Genomic DNA, 23,332 nt, shown 5'->3' with positions numbered 1-23,332 from the left:
ATTGGAGCGTTTCCATGGAACGCTAAAGAGCTTGTTGAGGATATACTGCGCTGAGGAAGGGAGTAGTTGGGACGAGGCATTACCATCCGTGTTGTTCGCCATCAGGGATGCGGTAGTAGAATCACTCGGATTCACCCCATTTCAACTGGTGTACGGACACTCCGTGAGGAGCCCAGTGGGCGCGCTGAAGGAGCAGCTCACCGTGGATAGGCCTAAGGTGGATGTGGGAAAATATGTGAAGACTTTTAGAGAGCGACTCTCTAGGGCCAGAGATTTGGCCAAGGAAAATTTGAGGACATCCCAGGCAGAGATGGTAAGGTACCACGACAGGAAGGCGAAGGGCAGGAAATTTCAAGAAGGAGATCAGGTGTTAGTCTTGCTACCGGTAAAAGGAAGTATATACGAGTCGAGATTTTGTGGACCATATACCATCCAGAAGGCATTAGGGGATGTGAATTATGTAATCCACAAGCCAGATCGTCCGAGGAAGTCACAGGTTTGCCACGTGAACATGATAAAGAGGTACTATGACAGAGATAAGCCTCTAGGCGATGAAGAACCGATGGAAACCCCATTGCAGGCGACGGTGCTGTGTGGAGGAGACGGCAAAGGAATAGAAGAGGAGAACTGTAAGTTAGAGAGGGCCGATGGCGCGAAGATATCAAATACAGAAAGCCTGGCCAAGATAGGTGAGCGTCTGGGTCATTTGGAGGATGACCAACGCCAGGAGCTAGTGGAGATCCTACGGAGGAATAAGTCGTTATTCACGGACGTGCCTAGAAGACACCGCGGAACGGTGCACGAAGTGAATGTGGGGAGTGCTGAGCCCATCAAGCAGCACCCTTACAGAGTTAACCCGGAGAAAGCAGCGGCAATGAGAGCAGAAGTAAAGTATCTGCTAGATAACGACTTGGCAGAGGTTAGCGACAGTGACTGGAGTTCGCCGTGCCTCCTCGTGAAGAAGAGTGACGGCACGTACCGGTTCTGTACCGATTATAGGAGAGTGAATGCACTCACGGTTGCTGACTCGTTTCCGATACCGCGCATTGACGATTGCATAGATCGGATTGGGAGTGCACGGTATGTCTCGAAGATAGACCTGTTGAAGGGATACTACCAGATTCCCCTGTCTGAGGAGGCCAAGAGGATCTCAGCGTTCGTGACTCCCGACGGCTTGTACCAATATAAAGTGGTGCCGTTCGGAATGAAGAATAGTGGTAGTTGTTTTCAACGAGTAATGAATCAGGTATTACAAGGCGCGACCGGATGTGCAGTGTACATCGATGATATTGTGGTGTTCGCTGATTCCTGGAAGGATCACGTGGATCGACTTTTAGATTTGTTCGATCGTTTGGAGAAGGCCAACATGACGATCAACTTGGCAAAAAGCGAGTTCGGGAGAGCCCGCCTGGAGTACCTTGGATATATAGTAGGGCAAGGCGAGGTTGCTCCGGTAAGAACAAAGGTGGAGGCCATTGACAACTTCCCGGTGCCCAGGAGTAAGAAAGAATTGTTGAGATACCTCGGTATGATTGGGTATTACCGGAAGTTCTGTGAAAATTTCTCCACCATAGCCGCTCCTATGACGAGTTTGCTATCAAAGAGCAAGAAGTGGGAGTGGAATGGAACAGCACAAGAAGCGTTTGAGAAGACCAAAAGACTGTTGACTGGGGCACCTGTACTAGTGTCGCCAGATTTTGAAGCGCCATTTACGTTATTTGTAGATGCCAGTGATATAGGGGCCGGAGCTGTACTGACGCAGCAGAATGATGGAATTTACCGCCCCGTGTCCTTCTTCTCGAAGAAGTTCGTTAAGCACCAGAGGTCGTACAGTACAGTCGAGAAAGAGACTTTGGCCCTGGTGATGGCATTGAAACATTTTGAAGTGTATGTGAGTGGGGGAGGACACCCAGTAACGGTGTATACAGACCATAATCCCCTAGTTTTCCTGAAGAAAATGAAGCATGCAAACCAGAGATTAACCAGATGGTTTTTATCGCTCCAAGAGTATGACCTGGTGATAACGCACATAAGAGGGCGAGACAATGTAGTGGCTGATGCGTTATCTCGAGCCTAGCCACTAGAATAACTCTCAAAAATAAGGGGAGGGGAGTGTTATGATCTCAGCCTGCAGGAGAAACGAGTCTCCCTTCTTGAGAGTTATTCAGCAAGCCTGACCTAACTAGAAGGTCTAGCAAGTATTGAGGTGATAACGCATATGTAAAATGGCTGGTTGGATATGTATAACAGTTTGAGATTATGGGCAATGAAGAAGAAAACAGATAAATGACTGGCTAGGAGATGTGGACATTTTGCTGGAGGCGTGAGGCTCGCTTCTGGAAGGGCTTTGACCTCACTTGAGTGCCAGACATCGCAGGGGGAAGCCGCGCTCCGTTGAGCTCCCGTCAGAAGGGAACCCCTAGTGATGTATCTCTAAGAGAAGAGAAGTGTGCAGACGTACCAGCTGTGGAATAGAGCTGGGGACGTGTGGTCTCAAGTCGTGGACGATAATTAGTGAATATTAAGCCGCCCGGAGGCATTATTGTGGGCCGTGGGAGCGCCCTGACCAGACGCCGTCAGAGGGAAAGCGCCCTCGACAAATTAATCTGTGGTAAGCACGATAAACGCCAGTTCATAGTGATTGTTTGTAGTTGGTCGTGTGCCCAGCGACAGTAGCGATGTTTATTTATAAGTTAGACATGTTTTAATAAGGCAGAAAGCCTGAAATAAGAGAGTGGAGAGGGAGGAACACGGAGCGACGTCCGCCCCCTCTGAGCGCTGGCGGACGACTGAGGGAGCCCGGCTCCGGATGGAGGAAGACCCTCCCAGTGAGTGAGGACCGCCGCCAGGCGAGGTGGAGTATGGACCCGCCCAAAACGGGGGAGTCCACTCTCCCTGTATGTAGAGGACAGATAGAGGTTTGAGGCAAGCATATTGTGCGGTTATTTTTGTTTATGTGTTAAAGGGGAACATTTTATTGGAACGTCGATGGGTTGCAGGTTTGTCTTTGGGGAAGAAGTTGCTGAGAACTTCGAAGCCAGCAGATGATGTAGCTGATAAGACTCCAAGGTAGTGGAGCAGAGGACCTCGAGCTGTGAGGAGAAGCAGCAGTGAAGAGGAGTGTCACGTGCTTCTGTAGAGGTGGTGTAGCAGCCAAGAGAGCTGTGGAAGAACCTAACAGAAGGGTGAAGCACCGTAGTTGCACAAGGAAACTTCATGATAGCAGCCGGGAGGAGCTGCAGAGGATCCTGGTAGGGAAGCCCGGAAGAACCTAAGGATATTAGGGTTGTGAACTTCCAGAGGTGGAAGGGGAAGTTCTGGTGGATTACTAGTAGGGAGTTGATAGTGTTTGGTTGTCATTAGCGTGCAAGACGCAGTGAGAGGTGAGTGACTTGGCATTCTTATGTCAAGGAGTTTTTATACTGAAGTATCAATGAACATTTATACTGGTATATGTTATTGCATTCAAATGCTGATTTTCTATATATACATTATCTTGCTGATAGTGCAACAGTGTATGTAGGCTTGACCAACTTGAGGAGGTTAATGGTATCAGGTGGCGAACCAGGAGATAGGATACCCCTTGATAAGCTGATAATAGAGTTCTGATGGTGTTGGAGTGCAACCTGATTGTGATATTATAGAGTATAGGATTCATTATTATTATATGTGTGTATGTATCGTGTATGTGCTTTGTCAAGTAAATGTGTCACAATTTGCTGGTGTTTGCCCTTGTCCTAGTGAGGCTTCCCAGGAGGTAGTAAAGAAGGAGAGAGAAAGAACCAAGAACCACTGCTGTGGACAGGGTAGGAGGTAATACTAGTAAGTCATAGGGGATTGAGGAGATCATATCTTATCTAAGGAGAGAGTGGGGAGTCACAGCGGCTCGAGTGGGTGTGTGCACGTGACAACGAGGCTAAGTGTTGGAGCCGCATCCCCTAAACGTGTGACGTTGAGCCCCTCTCCAAGAGCCAGAAGCGCCTAGTGTGATCTCCTAGTATAAGCACTCTACCGAGTTGTGGGTTGGGTTGTCCATAGAGAAGGATCAACGACGACAACACCAACCAACCCACGAGTCTATAATACCATCCCCTCCATCCATCCATCCATCCCCTCCATCTATCCATCCATCCCCTCCATCCATCCATCCATCCATCCATCCCCTCCATCCATCCATCCATCCCCTCCATCCATCCATCCATCCATCCCCTCCATCCATCCATCCCCTCCATCCATCCATCCATCCATCCATCCATCCATCCCCTCCCTCCATCCATCCACTCTATCCATCCATCCACTCTATCCATCCATGCCCTCCAGCCATCCATCCCCTCCAGCCATCCATCCCCTCCATCCATCCATCCATCCCCTCCATCCATCCATCCATCCCCTCCATCCATCCATCCATCCCCTCCATCCATCCATCCATCCCCTCCATCCATCCATCCATCCATCCATCCCCTCCCTCCATCCATCCATCCATCCATCCCCTCCCTCCCACCATCCATCCATCCATCCCCTCCCTCCATCCATCCCCTCCCTCCATCCATCCATCCCCTCCCTCCATCCATCCATCCATCCATCCCCTCCATCCATCCATCCCCTCCCTCCATCCATCCATCCCCTCCCTCCCACCATCCATCCATCCATCCCCTCCCTCCATCCATCCCCTCCCTCCATCCATCCATCCCCTCCCTCCATCCATCCATCCCCTTCATCCATCCATCCATCCATCCATCCCCTCCCTCCTTCCATCCCCTCCCTCCCTCCATCCATCCATCCCCTCCCTCCATCCATCCCCTCCCTTCATCCATCCCCTCCCTCCATCCATCCATCCTTCCATCCATCCATCCATCCATCCATCCCCTCCCTCCATCCATCCATCCATCCCCCCTCCATCCATCCATCCCCCCCTCCATCCATCCATCCATCCCCTCCCTCCATCCATCCAGAATTGAAGAAACAAATCAAGTTAAAAAAAAAGTTAACTGGGTCTGAGTTAGGGTTATCACCGAGTCGAGTCGGTCCCTTCACCACCACCGACACACTTCCCCCCCTCCACCCCTACAGCCCATACACACACACACACCCTCAAATCATCCATCCTTCCATCCCTCCCTCCATCCTACCATCACTCCATCTCCATCCTCTCCTTCCCTGCCTCCCTCCCAAGCTCTGCCTGCCTCCCTCCGTGCCTGTCTCCCTCCGTGCCTGCCTCCCTCCCTGCCTCTCCCTCACAAGATCTGCCTGCCCACCTCCCTCCCAACCTCCCACTGATTTGTGGCAGACGTATCTTTGTAAATTAATTTAAAGGCTGAAGCGTGATTAGCTAGCTACATGTCGTAAAATCTCCTTATAGACATTTTCTGTGATAAAACAAGGTGAGTGAGGGTGGACAGATAAGGGAATACTGTTCTGTAAACCTCACTTGGTTTTCCTTCGTCTGTGTCGTTATAGTTCAGTGACCCATGACTTTGAAAGTTTCAGACTAATAAATCATTTCTAAAACCAATGCTTTAATAGCTTTTTATTATCCTAATTAAACTAAACTAAATAAAACCGAAAATATACTGTAATATGATAGACATCTGCTATTTGAGAAATTATTTGTTATTGGAACAACTCCAGCGTGAGCGAGTGGACGGGTCTAATCCCAGTACATAGCACCATGCGTTTCTCGTTTCAATTCATCGCCACAGTTCAGTGACTACGGCTTCGAAATAATAAAATTAATAAATCAGTTCTAAAATAAGTTTTTTATATCTCTTATTATCCTAATAATGTTACTAATCTAAATATATAACCTAAAAATATATAATATGATGTAAATCCAATATTTGAGATAAATTTATGTTACTGGATCTGGCTTAAACACCAGCCTACTGGAAGGTGTATAGACCTAGTCTGCGTTTATACAGTAGGCACCCAGTGCCGTTACATTTGTCTGCGTGCGAGTGACGTGTTTGTCCGCCGGTGAAAGAATAATCGTGGAATTTACCATTTTTTTGACTACAGCTTTATTAATATACAACAAGATGTCTCAAGGGCTTGCTAATCGTGCTGTATCTGCAAAGAGGAAGAGAAGTTTTTTGTTGAAGAAGAAGCTGTACCCAGCACCAGCACAGCCGTTCCCAGCACCAGCACAGCCGTACCCAGCACCAGCACAGCCGTACCCAGCACCAGCACAGCCGTACCCAGCACCAGCACAGCCGTACCCAGCACCAGCACAGCCGTACCCAGCACCAGCACAGCCGTACCCAGCACCAGCACAGCCGTACCCAGCACCAGCACAGCCGTACCCAGCACCAACACAGCCGTACCCAGCACCAGCACAGCCGTACCCAGCACCAGCACAGCCGTACCCAGCACCAGCACAGCCGTACCCAGCACCAGCACAGCCGTACCCAGCACCAGCACAGCCGTACCCAGCACCAGCACAGCTGTACCCAGCACCAGCACAAAAGCAGCTGAAGCCAACACAGCAGCAGCGAGCACCAGCAAAGCTGATGCAAACATCTAAAAACATCGTGTGTGAAGTGAACAATTTGAATAAGTGTTAAATTTAAGTGTGTACATAGTGTTAAAATTAAAGTTGCAATAATTCTAATGTACAATAGTTTTCAAGAACTGTATTGTAGTACTCAACATACAGCAAAACCACTTTTAATAATACAGTGCTAACGGCTTAATGCACTGCAGTACCTATTTACTGTAGAGCATTCACAACTTCACAAAACTTCAAGATGGACATAACTCCAACAATAAGGTAAATACATGAATTACAGTATTTTTAGTAGAGTAGTAAAATATAGGTACAGTAAGTAATATGATACAATGCATTTTTATTGTGTACAAGAAAAAAAAAAGACACTGACGCAAACGCCTCTTGAAGGTCACCTCTTGCAACGAATCCAACGCTCCAACGAACTGGGGGTGGTCCCATATAGTACGTTGAATCGAGGTTGTACTGTAGCTACTTAGTGGTTCGTTATAGTGAACAAAACATGCAAATACTTATATATAACCTGTGCTTATAGTGTAATAACCGACAAAGTATTTGTTCACTGATTGATGAACGTAATTGAATCAACAATATGCACACCATATATTTGAGTACAGCAATGATTCACTCATTTTATTATATAAATATATCAAACTACACACTATTGAATAATATTACAGCAAAAAAAGTATGAAAAATCAATCAGAGACATTGAAATAATTCGGTAATTATCTCTTTGTGGCAACTCTGGCCTGACAGCTTGCGAGCAACAGACCACCTGGGACGCACGCTGAGTCAGCGCCTATAATTTGCCAGACTTCCCCGCCCTATAGCGGGCAATATATGCCACTTACGATTTTTTTATTATTTTTCCCGTGATCAGTGAACACAAATTAACAGGTTAGAAAGAAAAAATAATTTTTTTTTTTTCAAAATGACATGCGCCTGTGGGGATGGCAGGATATTAGACCCCGAGCATGTTAAGGGTTAATGAGCGGAAGTGCTAGTCACATGAAGGTTGCTTGTTTGGTTTCTTTCTAGGGGAATTTTGTATCTTTCGGGAAGTAGATTGCACAGGTTAACCAGACAGTGGTCTGTTTTGATTTGCCTACCTTTCTGGGTCCTTCCCCGGTCGATGGCAATTATGGCATACTTTAAATGTAAAGTGCTCATAGGCCATTGCTCCCATCGTTTCTCTGAGGGGACCAGGTTCAGGCTCGTGGTTCCTGGTTCCCGGTAGGCATAAAAACAACTGTGACAGATGACCCCCAAACTAATATAGCACATATAAATTTGGATAGCTTCAGAGCGTCAATGGGGCTTCCCCCCCCCCCAAAAAAAAAAAAAAAATTGCAAGCTTGAAACACTTAACCATCAATCCGTGGAGAACAAGCCACCAATGAAAATCCTAGCACCAACCAAACATATAAGCTGGAGGCCCACCTCGGTGTGCCAGCTAGATCATGCGAAACAGTGTCCCACTATCAATAATTCACAATGGCACAATGCTGCACAGTGGTAAGGTGAACAGAACAACGAAACCAATATATAAACCAGATTGTGTTCTGGACTATAATACCAACATGCATTTGGTTAATAAATGTGACATGATGGCGGGCGAGGCCGAGTGTGTACGGAAAACATTGAGGTGGATGAAAAAAGTTTTTCCACCTTGCTGATATAACCATGTTGAACAGTATCAATATGTATCTGGTGAAAACAGGTCATAAACTAACTTTCCATACGTTTAGTTTTACAGTTGTGACACAGTAACAAAGTTTGGCAAAGACATTCCTGGCATACAAAAACCCATTCAGAACCCAGTATTGCACCATGCTGCTACACCCAGGCTCACTTATATGGAAGTCTTTCAAGTACACAGACTGAACTATTTTCCACCAGCTGGAAAGCATGCAATAGGCCAGCGTGCATGCGTAGTTTGTAAAACCACACTAACGAGACCACAGAAATGCAAACAGGTACAAATATTGTGTGAAGTGTGTTCCGTCCCTTTGCGTTATGTCAACTACTTCAGCGACTACCACTGTCTCCAAGACTTCTAAATGTCCAATAATGGTGCAAAAACCTGTACATATTGAGTGAGTACGTGTATATATTTATTAAAAATCTGAATACATATTGTATATGTTGTAAAAGAAAATATTTGTGTGGGCATAATTGTGACACTAATATGCGAGTGAGTATTGAATGAATGCAAGTTGATTATAATACAACATCGTGACATTATATTAAACAAGATGAGTGAAAAAAATTGTGGGAAAATACACCTAGAAACTGTAAATAATGCCACGATAATAAATTCGTGGCAACTCTGGCTGCATGAAGGCCGCACACGACGCCTCTGTGATGCACACTGCTTCAGTGCACACTTGCTCTGATGTCATCACCCAACTTCTCGACTCATTTACGACATTGGTAAGTATAATTAATTGTTTTTTTCCAGTGATCAGGGAACACAATTGAAGACTTATAAAAGATGAAAAAAAAATTGGATTATTTTCTTGCTCCTGGGCATGTTGCAGGTTAAATTGCAAGAGCAGCCCAGGGTTAATGAGTACTGCCCCGTTATTTTGCTCTGTTTAGTACCGTTTTCTTGCTTCTTAAAATTAATTGGGATGTCTCTGGGAACAAGCCCATGGCTTCAAACATTAAATACTAAATTTGGTGTGAGGACCCATTAAACTCTAGATTGATTTTATTCAGTTGAGGAACTAACGGCTTAGTGACGGGAGGTGGGAAGGGGGGGGGGGAGGTGTCCGTGTACTCACCTAGTTGTGCTTGCGGGGGTTGAGCTCTGGCTCTTTGGTCCCGCCTCTCAACCGTCAATCAACAGGTGTACAGGTTCCTGAGCCTATTGGGCTCTATCATATCTACACTTGAAACTGTGTATGGAGTCAGCCTCCACCACATCACTTCCTAATGCACTCCATTTGTCAACCACTCTGACACTAAAAAAGTTCTTTCTAATATCTCTGTGGCTCATTTGGGCACTCAGTTTCCACCTGTGTCCCCTAGTGCATGTGCCCCTTGTGTTAAATAGCCTGTCTTTATCAACCCTGTCGATTCCCTTGAGAATCTTGAATGTGGTGATCATGTCCCCCCTAACTCTTCTGTCTTCCAACGAAGTGAGGTTCAACTCCCGTAGTCTCTCCTCGTAGCTCATACCTCTCAGCTCAGGTACTAGTCTGGTAGCAAACCTTTGAACCTTTTCCAGTTTAGTCTTATGCTTGACTAGATATGGACTCCATGCTGGAGCCGCATACTCCAGGATTGGTCTGACATATGTGGTATATAATGTTCTGAAAGATTCCTTACACAAGTTTCTAAAGGCCGTTCTTATGTTACCCAACCTGCTGCTGATGTTATCCTCTTGATATGAGCTTCAGGGGACAGGTCTGGCGTGATATCAACCCCCAGGTCTTTCTCTCTCTCTCTGACTCTTGAAGTATTTCATCTCCCAAGTGATACCTTGTATCTGGTCTCCTGCTTCCTACCCCTATCTTCATTACATTACATTTGCTTGGGTTAAACTCTAGCAGCCATTTGTTCGACCATTTCTGCAGTTTGTCCATGTCTTCTTGAACCCTCAAGCTGTCCTCTTGTGTCTTAATCCTTCTCATAATTTTGGCAGTCGTCTGCAAACATTGAGAGGAATGAGTCTATACCCTCTGGGAGATCATTTACGTATATCAGAAACAGGATAGGTCCAAGCACAGAGCCCTGTGGGACTCCACTGGTGACTTCACGCCATTCTGAGGTCTCACCCCTCACTATAACTCTCTGCTTCCTATTGCTTAGGTACTCCCTTATCCACTGGAGCGCCCTACCAGTTATTCCTGCCTGTTTCTCCAGCTTATGCATCAACCTTTTATGGGGTATTGTGTCAAAGGTTTTCCGACAGTCCAAAAAAATGCAGTCCACCCATCCTTCTCTTTCTTGCTTAATCTTTGTCACCTGATCGTAGAATTCTATCAAGCCTGTAAGGCAAGATTTACCTTCCCTGAACCCATGTTGATGGGTTGTCACGAAGTCTCTTCTCTCCAGATGTGTTATTAGGTTTTTTCTCACAATCTTCTCCATTACCTTGCATGGTATACAAGTTAAGGACACTGGCCTGTAGTTCAGTGCCTCTTGTCTGTCACCCTTTTTAAATATTGGTACTACATTAGCAGTCTTCCATATTTCTGGTAGGTCTCCCATTTCCAGTGACCTACTATACACTATGGAGAGTGGCAAGCAAAGTGCTCCTGCACACTCTTTCAATATCCATGGTGAGATTCCATCCAGCCCAACAGCTTTTCCCACATCCAGCTCCAATAGGTGCTTCTTGACCTCATCTCTTGTAATTTCGAACCTTTCCAAGGTCACCTGGTTTGCTGCCACCTCTCCTAGCGCCGTGACTTCTCCCTGTTCTATTGTAAAGACCTCCTGGAACCTTTTGTTGAGTTCTTCACACACCTCTTTGTAATTCTCTGTGTACCTGTCCTCGCCCACCTTAAGTTTCATCACTTGTTCCTTCACTGTTGTCTTCCTCCTGATGTGACTGTGTAGTAGCTTTGGTTCGGTCTTGGCTTTATTAGCTATATCATTTTCATACCTTTTCTCAGCTGCTCATCTCACACTAACATACTCGTTCCTGGTTCTCTGGTATCTCTCTCTACTTTCTGGTGTTCTGTTATTACAGAAGTTCCTCCATGCCTTTTTGTTCAGCTCCTTTGCTTTCATACATTCCCTATTAAACCACGGATTCTTCCTTTGCTTCTCTGTTTTTTCCTGTTGGGCTGGGACAAACCTGCTTACAGCCTCCTGACATTTTTGGGTGACATAGTCCATCATGTCTTGTACGGACTTGGTTCCGAGTTCTGTGTCCCAATGTATATCCCATAGGAATTTATTCATCTCCTCATAGTTTCCCTTTCGGTATGCCAGCCCTTTGTTTCCCAGTTGTTTTTTGGGGGTGATAATTCCTAGCACAACCAGGTACTCAAAGCTCAATACACTATGATCACTCATTCCCAAGGGGGCTTCCAACTTAACTTCCCTTATATCCGACTCATTTAGGGTAAATATCAGATCAAGCAAGGCTGGTTCATCCCCTCCTCTCGTTCTTGTCAGTCCCTTGACGTGTTGGCTTATAAAGTTTCTTGTTGCCACATCCAGCAGCTTAGCTCTCCATGTGTCTGGGCCTCCATGTGGGTCTCTGTTACCCCAATCTATCTTTCCATGGTTGAAGTCTCCCATGATTAGTAGCCTGGATCCGTTCCTGCTAGCCACAGAAGCTGCTCTCTCTATTATATTGACGGTGGCCAAGTTGTTTCTATCATATTCCTGTCTGGGTCTTCTGTCATTTGGTGGGGGGTTATATATGACTACTACTATAATTTTCTGTCCTCCAGTTGCTATGGTGCCTGATATGTAGTCACTGAAACCTTCACAGTTCTAAATTGCCATCTCTTTGAAACTCCAACCTTCTCTTAGTAGCAAAGCTACACCACCTCCTCCTCTCCCTTCTCTCTCTTTCCTCACTACATAGTAGCCCTGTGGAAACACTGCGTTTGTTATGGTGTTTGTTAGCTTTGTTTCTGTGAGTGCTATTAAGTCTGGGTTTTCTTCTAGTGCCCATTCTCCGAGTTCACTTGTTTTATTTGTAATCCCATCTATGTTAGTGTACATTGCCTTGAAGCTCACTTTCTTCAGTTCATTTTCTTGTCCCTTTCTTGGGGAGCATTCTGCTGGTGTGGGAAGCTTTTCCGTGGGTGAGAAGATCTGTGAGGTGGTTTGCAGGGTCTCAGAGGAGTTTGGGGTGAGGGGTGGGGGTTTCAGGGAAGGGGGGACAGGTAGGGTGTGGGTTAAGGAGATAAGGGGGACATGGAGGATACGGGATGAGGGGGGGGAGGAAGGATAGGGAGGGTATGGGATGAAGGGGGAGGGGGGATATGCTCATAGTATGAGCATATCCCCCATGTATATCCATAGTATGAGCATGAGATATGCGTGTATGCTCATAGTGACGAGGGTTGTCCAAAATCTTACCTCTGGCATGTCCACCCAGGGCCATTACACTACAATCCACACACCCAACTTCCCTCTCCTCCTGAGCTTATAGTGGATCTCGACGTTTGCTCTCGCCTGTGGGTTTTGTTTGTTGTTGTTGTGGCTCTCTGCTTAGTGACCTCTTGCAGTTCGACCACCCCTGGTATTGGTGCTGTTGCATGCAATTGCAGGTTGTTGCAACAAGGAAGGACCATATTACCTCAAACCAAATCCAACTTAAAAATAAGTAGCCTTCAAGGTTAGAGAACCCCCACCTAGCAGCAGCTGAATCATTGACAAATGCCATGACTCCTAACATTGCAGGTTTCAAGGCAGATGGATTAATCTACCCACAGGCAGTGTACCAGAAATAGTAACAGACAGCCATTGGAATACAAGATCAATGGCCATACAATAATCTCACACCCAGTGAGAGAAGAATTGGAGGGCTAGCAAATAATTAACCCCCTGAAAATGGCAAAGAGCTTGTCAGGTCCTGAAGGGCTTACCAAGCAAAAAAACCAGGCACAGGGGCTGCTTGCCAAATACAAACACTGAAAACAGCCAATAACACAGATGGCTGCTAAGGGTGTCAGCAGCATGCTATAAAATATGCATGCAACAAACACCCTATGTGACCCTGAAACAAAAAACTCCTAGACTGCCCCCATCCACAAGGCTTCACAAATGAGTCAAAGACCCCTACACTGCTAAGGGCAAGGCACCTTTAACCACTTAACTGCGCCAACTGTGTATTCTCGGTCGGTGGAAAATTGCGCCAACCGAGAAAACTCCTTTTTTTATTTTTCCGTACCCATTCTAAATGTGTGCGAGGTTGGTTGTTTATGAAATGGACTCTTAGGACCTCCAATGAGAGGCAGCCATCTTGGAAAAAATTCCCAGAATGCCCTAAGGTTGCTGGCTGGGTTAGTACTGATTGAGCAATCATGGGTGGCACACGCGCCTCTGGCTCCCAAACACCTGTCCGACGCGGTGTTGAAAGATCGCGCTCTGTCGGTGAAATTCAAACCTTATTGTTTGAAGAACATTAGGGTCATAATATTGGTGAAGCTAGGCACAATAAGGACCTAACATAAAGGTCGGATGGAAGTGATGCAGCACCCATGAGAATGATACAGCGAGTGTATAAAATTGTAGCTCTGAGCACCACCCTTGCCCATCCATGTTATCTCCTGGTTACCTGGTTGATACCTGGTTGATGGGGTTCTGGGAGTTCTTCTACTCCCCAAGCCTGGCCCGAGGCCAGGCTTGACTTGTGAGAGTTTGGTGCACTAGGCTGTTGCTTGGAGTGGCCCGCAGGCCCACATACCCACCATAGCCCGGTTGGTCCGGCACTCCTTGGAGGAATAAATCTAGTTTCCTCTTGAAAATGTCCACGGTTGTTCTGGCAATATTTCTTATGCTTGCTGGGAGGACGTTGAACAACCGCGGACCTCTGATGTTTATACAGTGTTCTCTGATTGTGCCTATGGCACAATTTATGTATTCATCTCCATAGATGAATCGTTTTCTGTGTTCAGTGATGATGCATCTGATACAAGTAGCATAGATGAACAGTGTTAGCATAGTTAAAACACCACTTCCATAGTGGTGTTTTCCATAGATATTTTCAAGAATAGCTGAAACTCTTCCAGACTGACGGACACTCTTTGAAGCTAGCTGAATCTCTTCCTGACTGACGGACACTCTTTGAGGCTAGGTGAATCTTTTCCTATGTTGGACCTTACAAAGTGATCTTGTCAAGAAAACCTTACAAATTGATCTTTTCCTATAATCGTTTCAATACTACCTTATGCTTTACAAGCTTGGCTACATATAACCTACAAGTACTAAAGCCAAGGGTGTACGTGAGTGCGTTATTTGCAAGCACACAGAACGAAGAAACATGAAGAGAAAATCTATCTGTACCTGGTGCAACGAGAGCAAAGTCGCGCTGTGCACCATGGACTACTTCATTGATTATTACTCACTTCCGAAGTACTGAGTGTGTAATACAGTGTGTTACTGTGTAAATAGTGTGTGAAATTGTACATATTGTAAATTTAGTGAACTTTTAACAAGTTATATTGCATCAATAAACATTTATTGTGGACACATTACTGACACATGTATCACAGTTCCAGGGAACATTATGAACGTTCTACTGTATACATATTGTAAAGGACACGAATATGCATCATGTACGATAAAAAACAAATAAAACCACATTGGAAATACATAGAACAAATAATTTAAAATATATTTGTGGCAACACCCGGTGCTTGAATGGCCCGTGTGACCGTGTCTGGGAGCTTCACTCATGGGCGACCAGCCCCTGATGATGTCACAGCGCACCTTGTCCACGTCCCCACAGCCAAAGTAAGTGGAAGTTGGTATTTATTTTAAATAGACATGTTCAGAGAAGGAAATTTATCATTTTACAAAGAAAAAAGAATTGGGGGGGGGGGGGACACTTTATTTCATGCGCACAGGGGAAATTTCATAATAAACTCGGCGCAGCACGGTGGTTAATGAGAAAGTCATCCTCTCAGAGACAGCCCCCTGAATCTGGGTTTGAGCCCCCTGAATCAGCCTGTTTGAGTTTGAGGCCTGGTCGACGACTGGGCCGCGGGGATGCTAAGCCCCGGAAGCACCTCAAGGTAACCTACAAAACACACATCGTGAAGCAAACACTTAAATATGAAGTACACAACCCAACTGACCCAGCAAGACAGAATAGTGTCCAGGATTGCCAACACTTATCTGAAAAATTTAGATTTGAAGAGATGGAAAGAATGAGGAGCATAACTGTAAAAGCATTTGCCATGCATGCCAGGCATACAATTGGTGTATTATGGCCAAGAACCGAGTAGCTAGGTGCACAGCCATTTAGTGGTGTGCAAGTTAACTAGCGAGTGAATTGCTTCCCCAGGTGGTTTGTCTCAATGTCTTGTTGTCTGTTTTGTTTGTTTTACCCTGCCAAGTGTCTGTATTGTCTTGCTCACCTTTCTTATGGATTTTTCTTGATCTGAGTGATCTAGCATCCTCAAGCTCCCTGCACCTCTTCAGAGGATGGGGGATGAGGGGCCAGGTTTTGGCCTCTGGTCCCCAGTAGGCTTATAATGACTCACAAGGGCCTGGCTTGGATTGAATTGGGTGGAACTATCCATGCAGCAAGCACCAGGAAGCCTCCACAGAAAATGAAAAAAAAAAAATTGTTTTGGGTAGCACAGTGGTAATTTCACACTCTTGGCGCTCAAAAAAAAATAATACCCAAGATGCTTTCGGCGCTCTGCGCGCCTACGTGGTAAGACCGAAAAAGTGTACACTCTTTTTACTGTCCTGATAATAATTGAAGGCGCACGTATTTAAATTTGGTATCACTGTGTTCGCAATAAATTTGTCTATAAGAACATATCTATAAAATGCCGCCAAACCATAAGGACTATCAACACCAAATAAAAAACTATTCAGATCACTCGCCAAGAGCGCCAAACAGCAACAAAATGTTTCCACTCTCTTAATGGTTGCGAAGCCTACAGTTGTCCTACATCGCTAATTGTGGTATCATTGGAATCGCAATAAAATTCTCTACACGGACATATGCATATAAATATAGATTCAATGTCGTAGCCCACCCAAAACAGTGTGGGAAGTGGCCGAAGTGTTACCCGCGGCAGCATATCGGCGAAACTCGCTTTGAAAAGTGTATATTCAATTCACTGTCCTGACATTATTTGTCGATGTATGTATTTCATTTTTGTACCAATGTGCTCGCAATAGAATGTTCTATAAGAACATAAGTATTAAAGGTCACATAAGGATGCGTTCGACCGGCAACATATATAAAAACTACGTCGATTACACTCGTCGTGTCAATAATACAATTGTTTTACCACGATGATTCACTGCCACGCCGTTTTCTTTTATAAGCTGTTCGGCTATTAGAGAAAACGTAAATTTCATGGCAAACATTTGTATACTATTCCCAAGTTGATCGGATAATAAATGGATTTTATACAAATATATTTTCGATGGACTACAGGCGTCGTCTGTTATGCGGCAACGTAAGAAAATACGGTGACGACTCACGGATAATCCTAAGCGCGAAAGTGTTAATACTTCAGCAGTCTGACCACACAAACAAGATATCCATTCTTCGACTAAACTGTTAAATGACACTAAAATGGCTCATCTCGAAATTCCCAAAAATCACTTATTTTCATTATAATTATTTTTTTGAGCATTGTGGGCATAGCTTATCAAGGGGCCCAACTAAAGTATCAGGGGACAATCCAAAGATCATCTCGGCCAATCGTCCATCACTCAAGCTGAATAATTGCTTTCCATGTAAATATTTTCTTCTGATTTACAGATTACTTGCTGGAAAAGTATGAGAGTTATGTTTGTTTTCCTTTCACAGCAATATAGACCAATCATGTGTGCACTTTTCCAAATTTATTGTTAGTAAATAATTTAAGAATGTTGAAATGTTTATAAGCATTTGTATATTAAGCAATGCCATGTATAATCTATTATCATAAAACCATTTTGTTTTCCATCTATACTCCAGCAAATTCATTTGTAAATATTTTAGCACTATATTTATAGTTAAAACCCAACAATTCAGAAAATTAAAAGATTATAAAGATTTTTGGCATCACTAAGTGGGACATTGAGATGCCTGGAACATTTAGGATCAAGTACACCCCAACTAGTCAGAATGTCAGAAGAGAGAAAAAAAAAATTGTTTGCCTGCATTTCAGCTCTTGGTGGGAACATGGTTTAAACAATTATGTTGCAGCTAGAGGATTGACATATAAGCTCTTCATCTAAATTCTTTAGACACTGACTTCAACTAGGGATTTCTGTTTATGAGTTTGCAAATGCTTTACTAGACCAGGTTTGTATCGAAATCTTTGTAGACACTCTGAACACTCATAGGGTTTCTCACCTGTATGAGTTCTCATGTGAGTTACTAAGGAAGGTTTATATCGAAATTTTTTAAGACACACTGAACACTGGTAGGGTTTCTCTCCAGTATGAATTCTCATGTGATTTATTAAAGCAGGTTTGTATCGAAAGCTCTTTAGACATTCTGTACATTGATATGGTCTCTCTCCTGTGTGGGTTCTCATATGTATTACTAAGTAACACTTTATTGAAAAGTCTTTTTGACACAATGCACACTGATAAGGTTTTTCTCCTGTATGAATTCTTTCATGTATTACTAAATGATTTTTTTTGTTGAAGCCTTTCAGACACACTCCGCACTGATATGGCTTCTCTCCAGTATGTATTCTTCTGTGTGTTGCTAAATGACATCTTTGTGAAAATTCTTTTAGACATACTGAGCACTGATATGGTTTTTCTCCTGTATGAACCCTCATATGTAGTACTAATTCAGTTTTTCGTAGAAAATCCTTTCGGCACACAGAACACTGATACATTTTATCTGCCGTATGGCTTCTCATGTGTGAGAGCAAATTTGATTTTTGTGAAAAGTCTTTTAGACATTCTGTACAGTGATAAGGCTTTTCTCCTGTATGAATTCTCATATGTATTATTAATTCAGAGTTTTGTACAAAGTCTTTTGGACACTCGGTACACTGATAAGGTTTTTTTCCAGTATGAGTTCTCATATGTTGCACTAAGTCATGTTTTCGTAAAAACTCACATTGACACACTGAACACTCATATGGTTTCTTTTTGTTGTGAATTCTCATGTGTGATACTAAATGAGACTTTTGTGTAAAATCTTTTTGACACACTGAACACTGATATGGTTTTTCTCCTGTATGAATTCTTGTATGTATTACTAATTCAAATTTACTTAAAAAGTTTTTTTTACAAACCAAACATTGATATGGTTTTTCTCCTGTATGAATTTTCATGTGTCTTAATAAATGACCTTTTTGTTTAAAACCTTTTTGACATTCGGAACATTTAAACAACTTTTCTCCTCTGTGTTCTTTCATATGCAATACTAATTCTTTTTTTTGAAAAAAATCTTTTAGACACACTGAACAGTGATATGATTTCTCTTCTGTATGAGGTTGCATTTGTGCTATTGCAGCAACGTTTTGTTCAGTTTCTTCAGATGCACTGAATACAGACATAATTCTCCTTCTATATGAACTTATTGTCCTACTTTAAAAGAAATACTTTAATCCTTCTGCATGTTATCTTGAGGTTATCTTGAGATGATTTCGGGGCTTTTTTAGTGTCCCCGCGGCCCGGTCCTCGACCAGGCCTCCACCCCCAGGAAGCAGCCCGTGACAGCTGACTAACACCCAGGTACCTATTTTACTGCTAGGTAACAGGGGCATAGGGTGAAAGAAACTCTGCCCATTGTTTCTCGCCGGCGCCTGGGATCGAACCCAGAACCACAGGATCACAAGTCCAGCGTGCTGTCCGCTCGGCCGACCGGCTCCCTGTTAGCCAAGTATTTCTTCTAAAATTTTATGATATTAATCAAAATGGTTGCAACATGCCAACAGAGAACATTTATATTTAAATTATATTTAACAATGAGCACTGAATGAAATTAAGCAAGTTACCCTCAAGAATGTTCTCTCGCTGTCCAAGAATAACATTAATGTTTTAGCAAAGATGAATGAGTCTGCAATTATATATACGAGTTTATTAAATTAAAATTTGAACTTCTAGAGTAACAGATTTCAGACAATGATCTAAAATATTAAATTATTTAATTAAAAAATATATGCTGAAATAATCTGATCATGAAGTATATTGATGAAGGCATTAGAAATTTATAGTGTACATAGTCAAGATAATTTGGTGAGATATTTACCTGAGGCATGACAATACTGAGGTGAGGCCAATATAATAGGGCCAGTTGGGCAACAAAGAGGCAGGACAATAAGAAAGCCTGATACAATATTATGCAGTGACTTATATAATTAAATTCTAATATTCCTTGCACAGTACTGGTATTATTGTATTCCTTGTGCAGTAATGACACTGTTGTATTTATTCCATGAATAGTAATGTAGTAATGGTATTGTTGAATTCTTCATACAGTACTGGTATTGTTGTATTCCTTGTGCAGTACTGGTATTGTTGTATTTTTTGTACAGTATTGATATTATTGTATAATACTGATATTATTGTATTTTTTATACAGTACTGTAATTGTATACCTTGTGCAATACTAATCTTGTTATATAACAAGTATAATACTGATATTGTTATATTCCATGTACAATACTGATACTGATATTGTTGTATTTATTTCTTGTACAGTACTAGTATTGTTGTATACTGAAATAATGAAACGTACAATACAGAATATATTCAATTGCTAGTAGTGTCCCCAAGAGTATCACAGGCATATATTAAACACTTGAAACGAAGTGTATGATTAGTCAACACAAATATTACCCAAGTTTGTATTTAAAAGCAAATTTCTCTGAGGTTAAGGTGAATTTTCATGACCAATGTTATGTTGATACTGCACTACTGTACTGACTAGAAATTGAAACATTTAACAATAACTGAATGACTGAGGAAAAATTACGTTCATGGAGAGTTGAACATGGGCTTGTAGTGAAGATTGTGAGGCGCTCCTTCCGTGCTTAGTTTTCACGTGTGTAGTACTTCAGAAATGTATTGCGTACTGACAAGAATGACATCCAGTATGACTATATACTGTTGCATCTTCGCCACTAACATAAGCGTGATGGTACTGGTAACGCTTATGAATTTTTTATGGTGCAAGGATGACCTGGAAAGAGAGAGAATAACAGTATTATGATTTAAAAAAAATTAATATGAAATTTTGGCCTATTGTTCAACTTTTATTGAAATGACAGTCACAGTTCCATATACAATCTGATATTCCTTGTAATATACCGTAACCCTTAAGCTGCTAAGGGGTCCTGAGGAAATTTACACTCCTGTGCGCAAGAAATTTTTTTTTTTTTTAAATTATTTCGTCTTCTAAAAATGTTAATTTGTGTTCCCTGAGCACGGGAAAAAAATAATCATAGGTGACATATTTCGGGCGCAATAGGCCGAGGAAGTCTGGCAAAATGTGAGCGTTGACAGAGCGGTCGTCAGAGCCAGTCAGTGTCACCCGGGCTGACAGGTGGGAGTTGCCACAAAGATATTATTACCTAATTATTTCAATGTCTCTGATTGATTTTTTGCAGCATTATTATTCAATAGTGTGTATTGTGATATATTTATATAATAAAAGGGATGAATCATCGCTATACTTAAAAGTATGGTGTGCATATTAGTGATTCAATTATTATGTTCATAAAACAATAAACAAATAGTTTTGCTGTTATTACACTCTATACACAGGTTATATATAAGTATCTGCATGCTTTGTTCACCATAACGAACCACTAAGTTGGTATTGTGAGTCGAAAAAGCAAAGAGGAGTGACTGCCATACACAGCCAGCTAATCGTTGCCACTCCCTCAACTATGCCTCACTTGCCCACTTTCTCCTCCCACCATCCTGTTTATATTTTATTCACTATATACAGACGTTATATATAAGTATCTACATGTTTTGTTCAACAGAACTGTTCAACTAAGCTGATATAAGTTCAGTTCAGGCACTAAGAGACGTCTCTACACACAGAGTCAGCTGGCGGCTGCCTCCCTCACACATTCAAGGTCACACGTACTAAATTTCTCCCCAACATTACTGTTTGCAGTGTTATTACACTATATACACACACATTATATATAAGTATCTACATGCTGTATGCTTCATAACTGTACACTTAAGCTTATAGGGTGCCCAAAGAGCATAGTGGCCACCCTCTACACAGCTAGACAAGTCATGCAGACGACACCAGCTGTCACCCAAATGGCTCCTCCTAACATAATCTTTTTGCTGTTATTACATTACTACACACATTATATATAAGCATCTACATTTGTGTTCATCATAGAGAACCACTGAGCTATATGGTGAATGCAGACAATAACAGGTGACTACACAGTCAGTAAACGATGCTATCTCCCTCCGTCCCTCAGCATCACCCCTCCCACAGCTCTAATTATCACAACAATCCTGTTATTATCACAGTCAGGGGTCATCTGTAATACTGTCATCGCTAAATAATAGCAGTTATATACAGTGGCACCTCTAGTACCGAGTGTAATCCGTTCTGGCATCGAGCTCGTTATGTGGAAAACTCGTCTTAAGAAACAAATTTCCCCATTTAAAATAAAGGAAATAAATTTAATCCGTTCCACTCCCAAAAACATCCATACTTGTATGACATTTTATAATGTAAATATAATACTGCACATGTAATTATAAATGTTTTGTTGTACTGTTTTCATGTTTACCTTATGAGGAGTCGTTGCTGGCTTGAGGGAGACGATGGGGAGGTGGGAAGGAGGAGAGGAGTTATGGTGTGGAAGGAGAATCCACCTCTGAGTCAGGCAGGCTCTCTCTTCTTGAGAATTTCACCCTACTGGGACCGGGTTGTGGTTCACTATCACCGGCTCTTCTTTTCTCTACTTTTGCAAAGAACGTATCTATTGACATGTGCTTTTGTCTTTGTTTTAGGATGTTCCTAAAATGAGACAGCAAATTGTCATTAAACATGTTCCCATACCGGGTTGTCACTGCTTTATCAGGGTGATGCTCTTCCAAGAATACGGTCACCTGTTCAAACATTCCCAACACTTCCCTGAACTCACTGGAAGAGGCAGCATCCTCCCTTACCTCCTCATCCCCTTACTAATGGTGCAAATTGTTGATGAGGCCCTGCCATGCTCCCTTGTGAGATCAGTCACACAGACACCACGCTCATGCTGTGCTATAATTTCCTTCTTCAAATCCACAATAATTGTGTGCTTTCTTCATCTTGACAGCACTATATTTAGCAAGCAGCTTCTTTGGCGACATCATGCGTTACAAATTGTAGTCACAAAACCACACAAAAAAACAAAGAAAAGCACAAATAAATGCAGAGGGATGCTTGTCGTGCACGAAACAACAACAATACTGGTGTCGGAGGCGTCCGAGAATTTGTGAGAACCCGCAAGACGCTAAGAAGCACCATGTGGTTTTGCTTGTTAATATATGTGAATCTCGTCAATAGAGACAAATTTGCTGCGAGTAGCTCACTCGTTACTCAAACGCTTGTGAATAGAGCCGCTCGTTAATCAAGGTGCCACTGTATTTATTTTGATATTTTTCGGCGATGCTGTGGTCACAAGCTGAACAGCAATGATGTTCACTCATGCTGCATGCCTTGGTTGCTCCAACAGCACTGTGGCTCTCACACCGGAGAATACTGCCCACGATTTGTTTTAAATGGCGTCTGTATACAAGAGCCCTAAGGAAGCTAATGTGAACCCCGTGTAGCCGCGGGCCATTTGAATTGTGCCTGGCACCCTATGGCGTATATATACACCATGCTCACCGTGGGACATGTTACTCATGGCGTATATATACGTCATGCGCAGTTTAAGGGTTAAGAGATGAGACAAGACCCAAGTTGGCAGAATTACACTTTCATATTTAATAAGACTTGCATCATTCTTTTAATCTGTGTACTGCAGAGCCCCCCAATTTTTTTTAAGACATCATTAAGATTCAAAATGCACACGGTAGGTTGGGTACGAGATGTAGGCCTGAGGCCTCCGGTGAGAGGCAGCCATTTAGAAAAAAAATCCCAGAATGCCCCAGCGTCTCGAATACTGGCCGCCCAAGCGGACAGCACGCTGGACATGTGACCCTGTGGTCCCGGGTTTGATCCCGGGCACCGGCGAGAAACAA

At 43.1% G+C, this 23,332-nt stretch overlaps 1 protein-coding gene across 1 annotated transcript in view; it reads right to left on the bottom strand.

Annotated features, from left to right (window-relative positions):
* Nucleotides 1-16,416: 16,416 nt before the first annotated feature.
* The window catches only part of LOC123752586 (zinc finger protein 84-like), a 156,345-nt gene continuing 149,429 nt past the window's right edge, over nucleotides 16,417-23,332 (bottom strand). The window contains exons 2-3 of the mRNA XM_069327618.1: nucleotides 20,097-20,303; nucleotides 16,417-18,990 (exon numbers count right to left, since the gene is read on the bottom strand). Coding sequence (XP_069183719.1) covers nucleotides 17,398-18,675 — 1,278 coding nt within the window. The 5' untranslated portion in view covers nucleotides 18,676-18,990; nucleotides 20,097-20,303 and the 3' untranslated portion in view covers nucleotides 16,417-17,397. The remainder of the gene's footprint in view (nucleotides 18,991-20,096; nucleotides 20,304-23,332) is intronic.

This window comes from Procambarus clarkii, chromosome 20 (genome assembly GCF_040958095.1).
Source record: "Procambarus clarkii isolate CNS0578487 chromosome 20, FALCON_Pclarkii_2.0, whole genome shotgun sequence".
In the NCBI taxonomy this organism is placed as follows: domain Eukaryota; kingdom Metazoa; phylum Arthropoda; class Malacostraca; order Decapoda; family Cambaridae; genus Procambarus; species Procambarus clarkii.
Note: the sequence above shows the minus strand (reverse complement) of the source record. Positions and strands in the feature narration are given on the sequence as shown.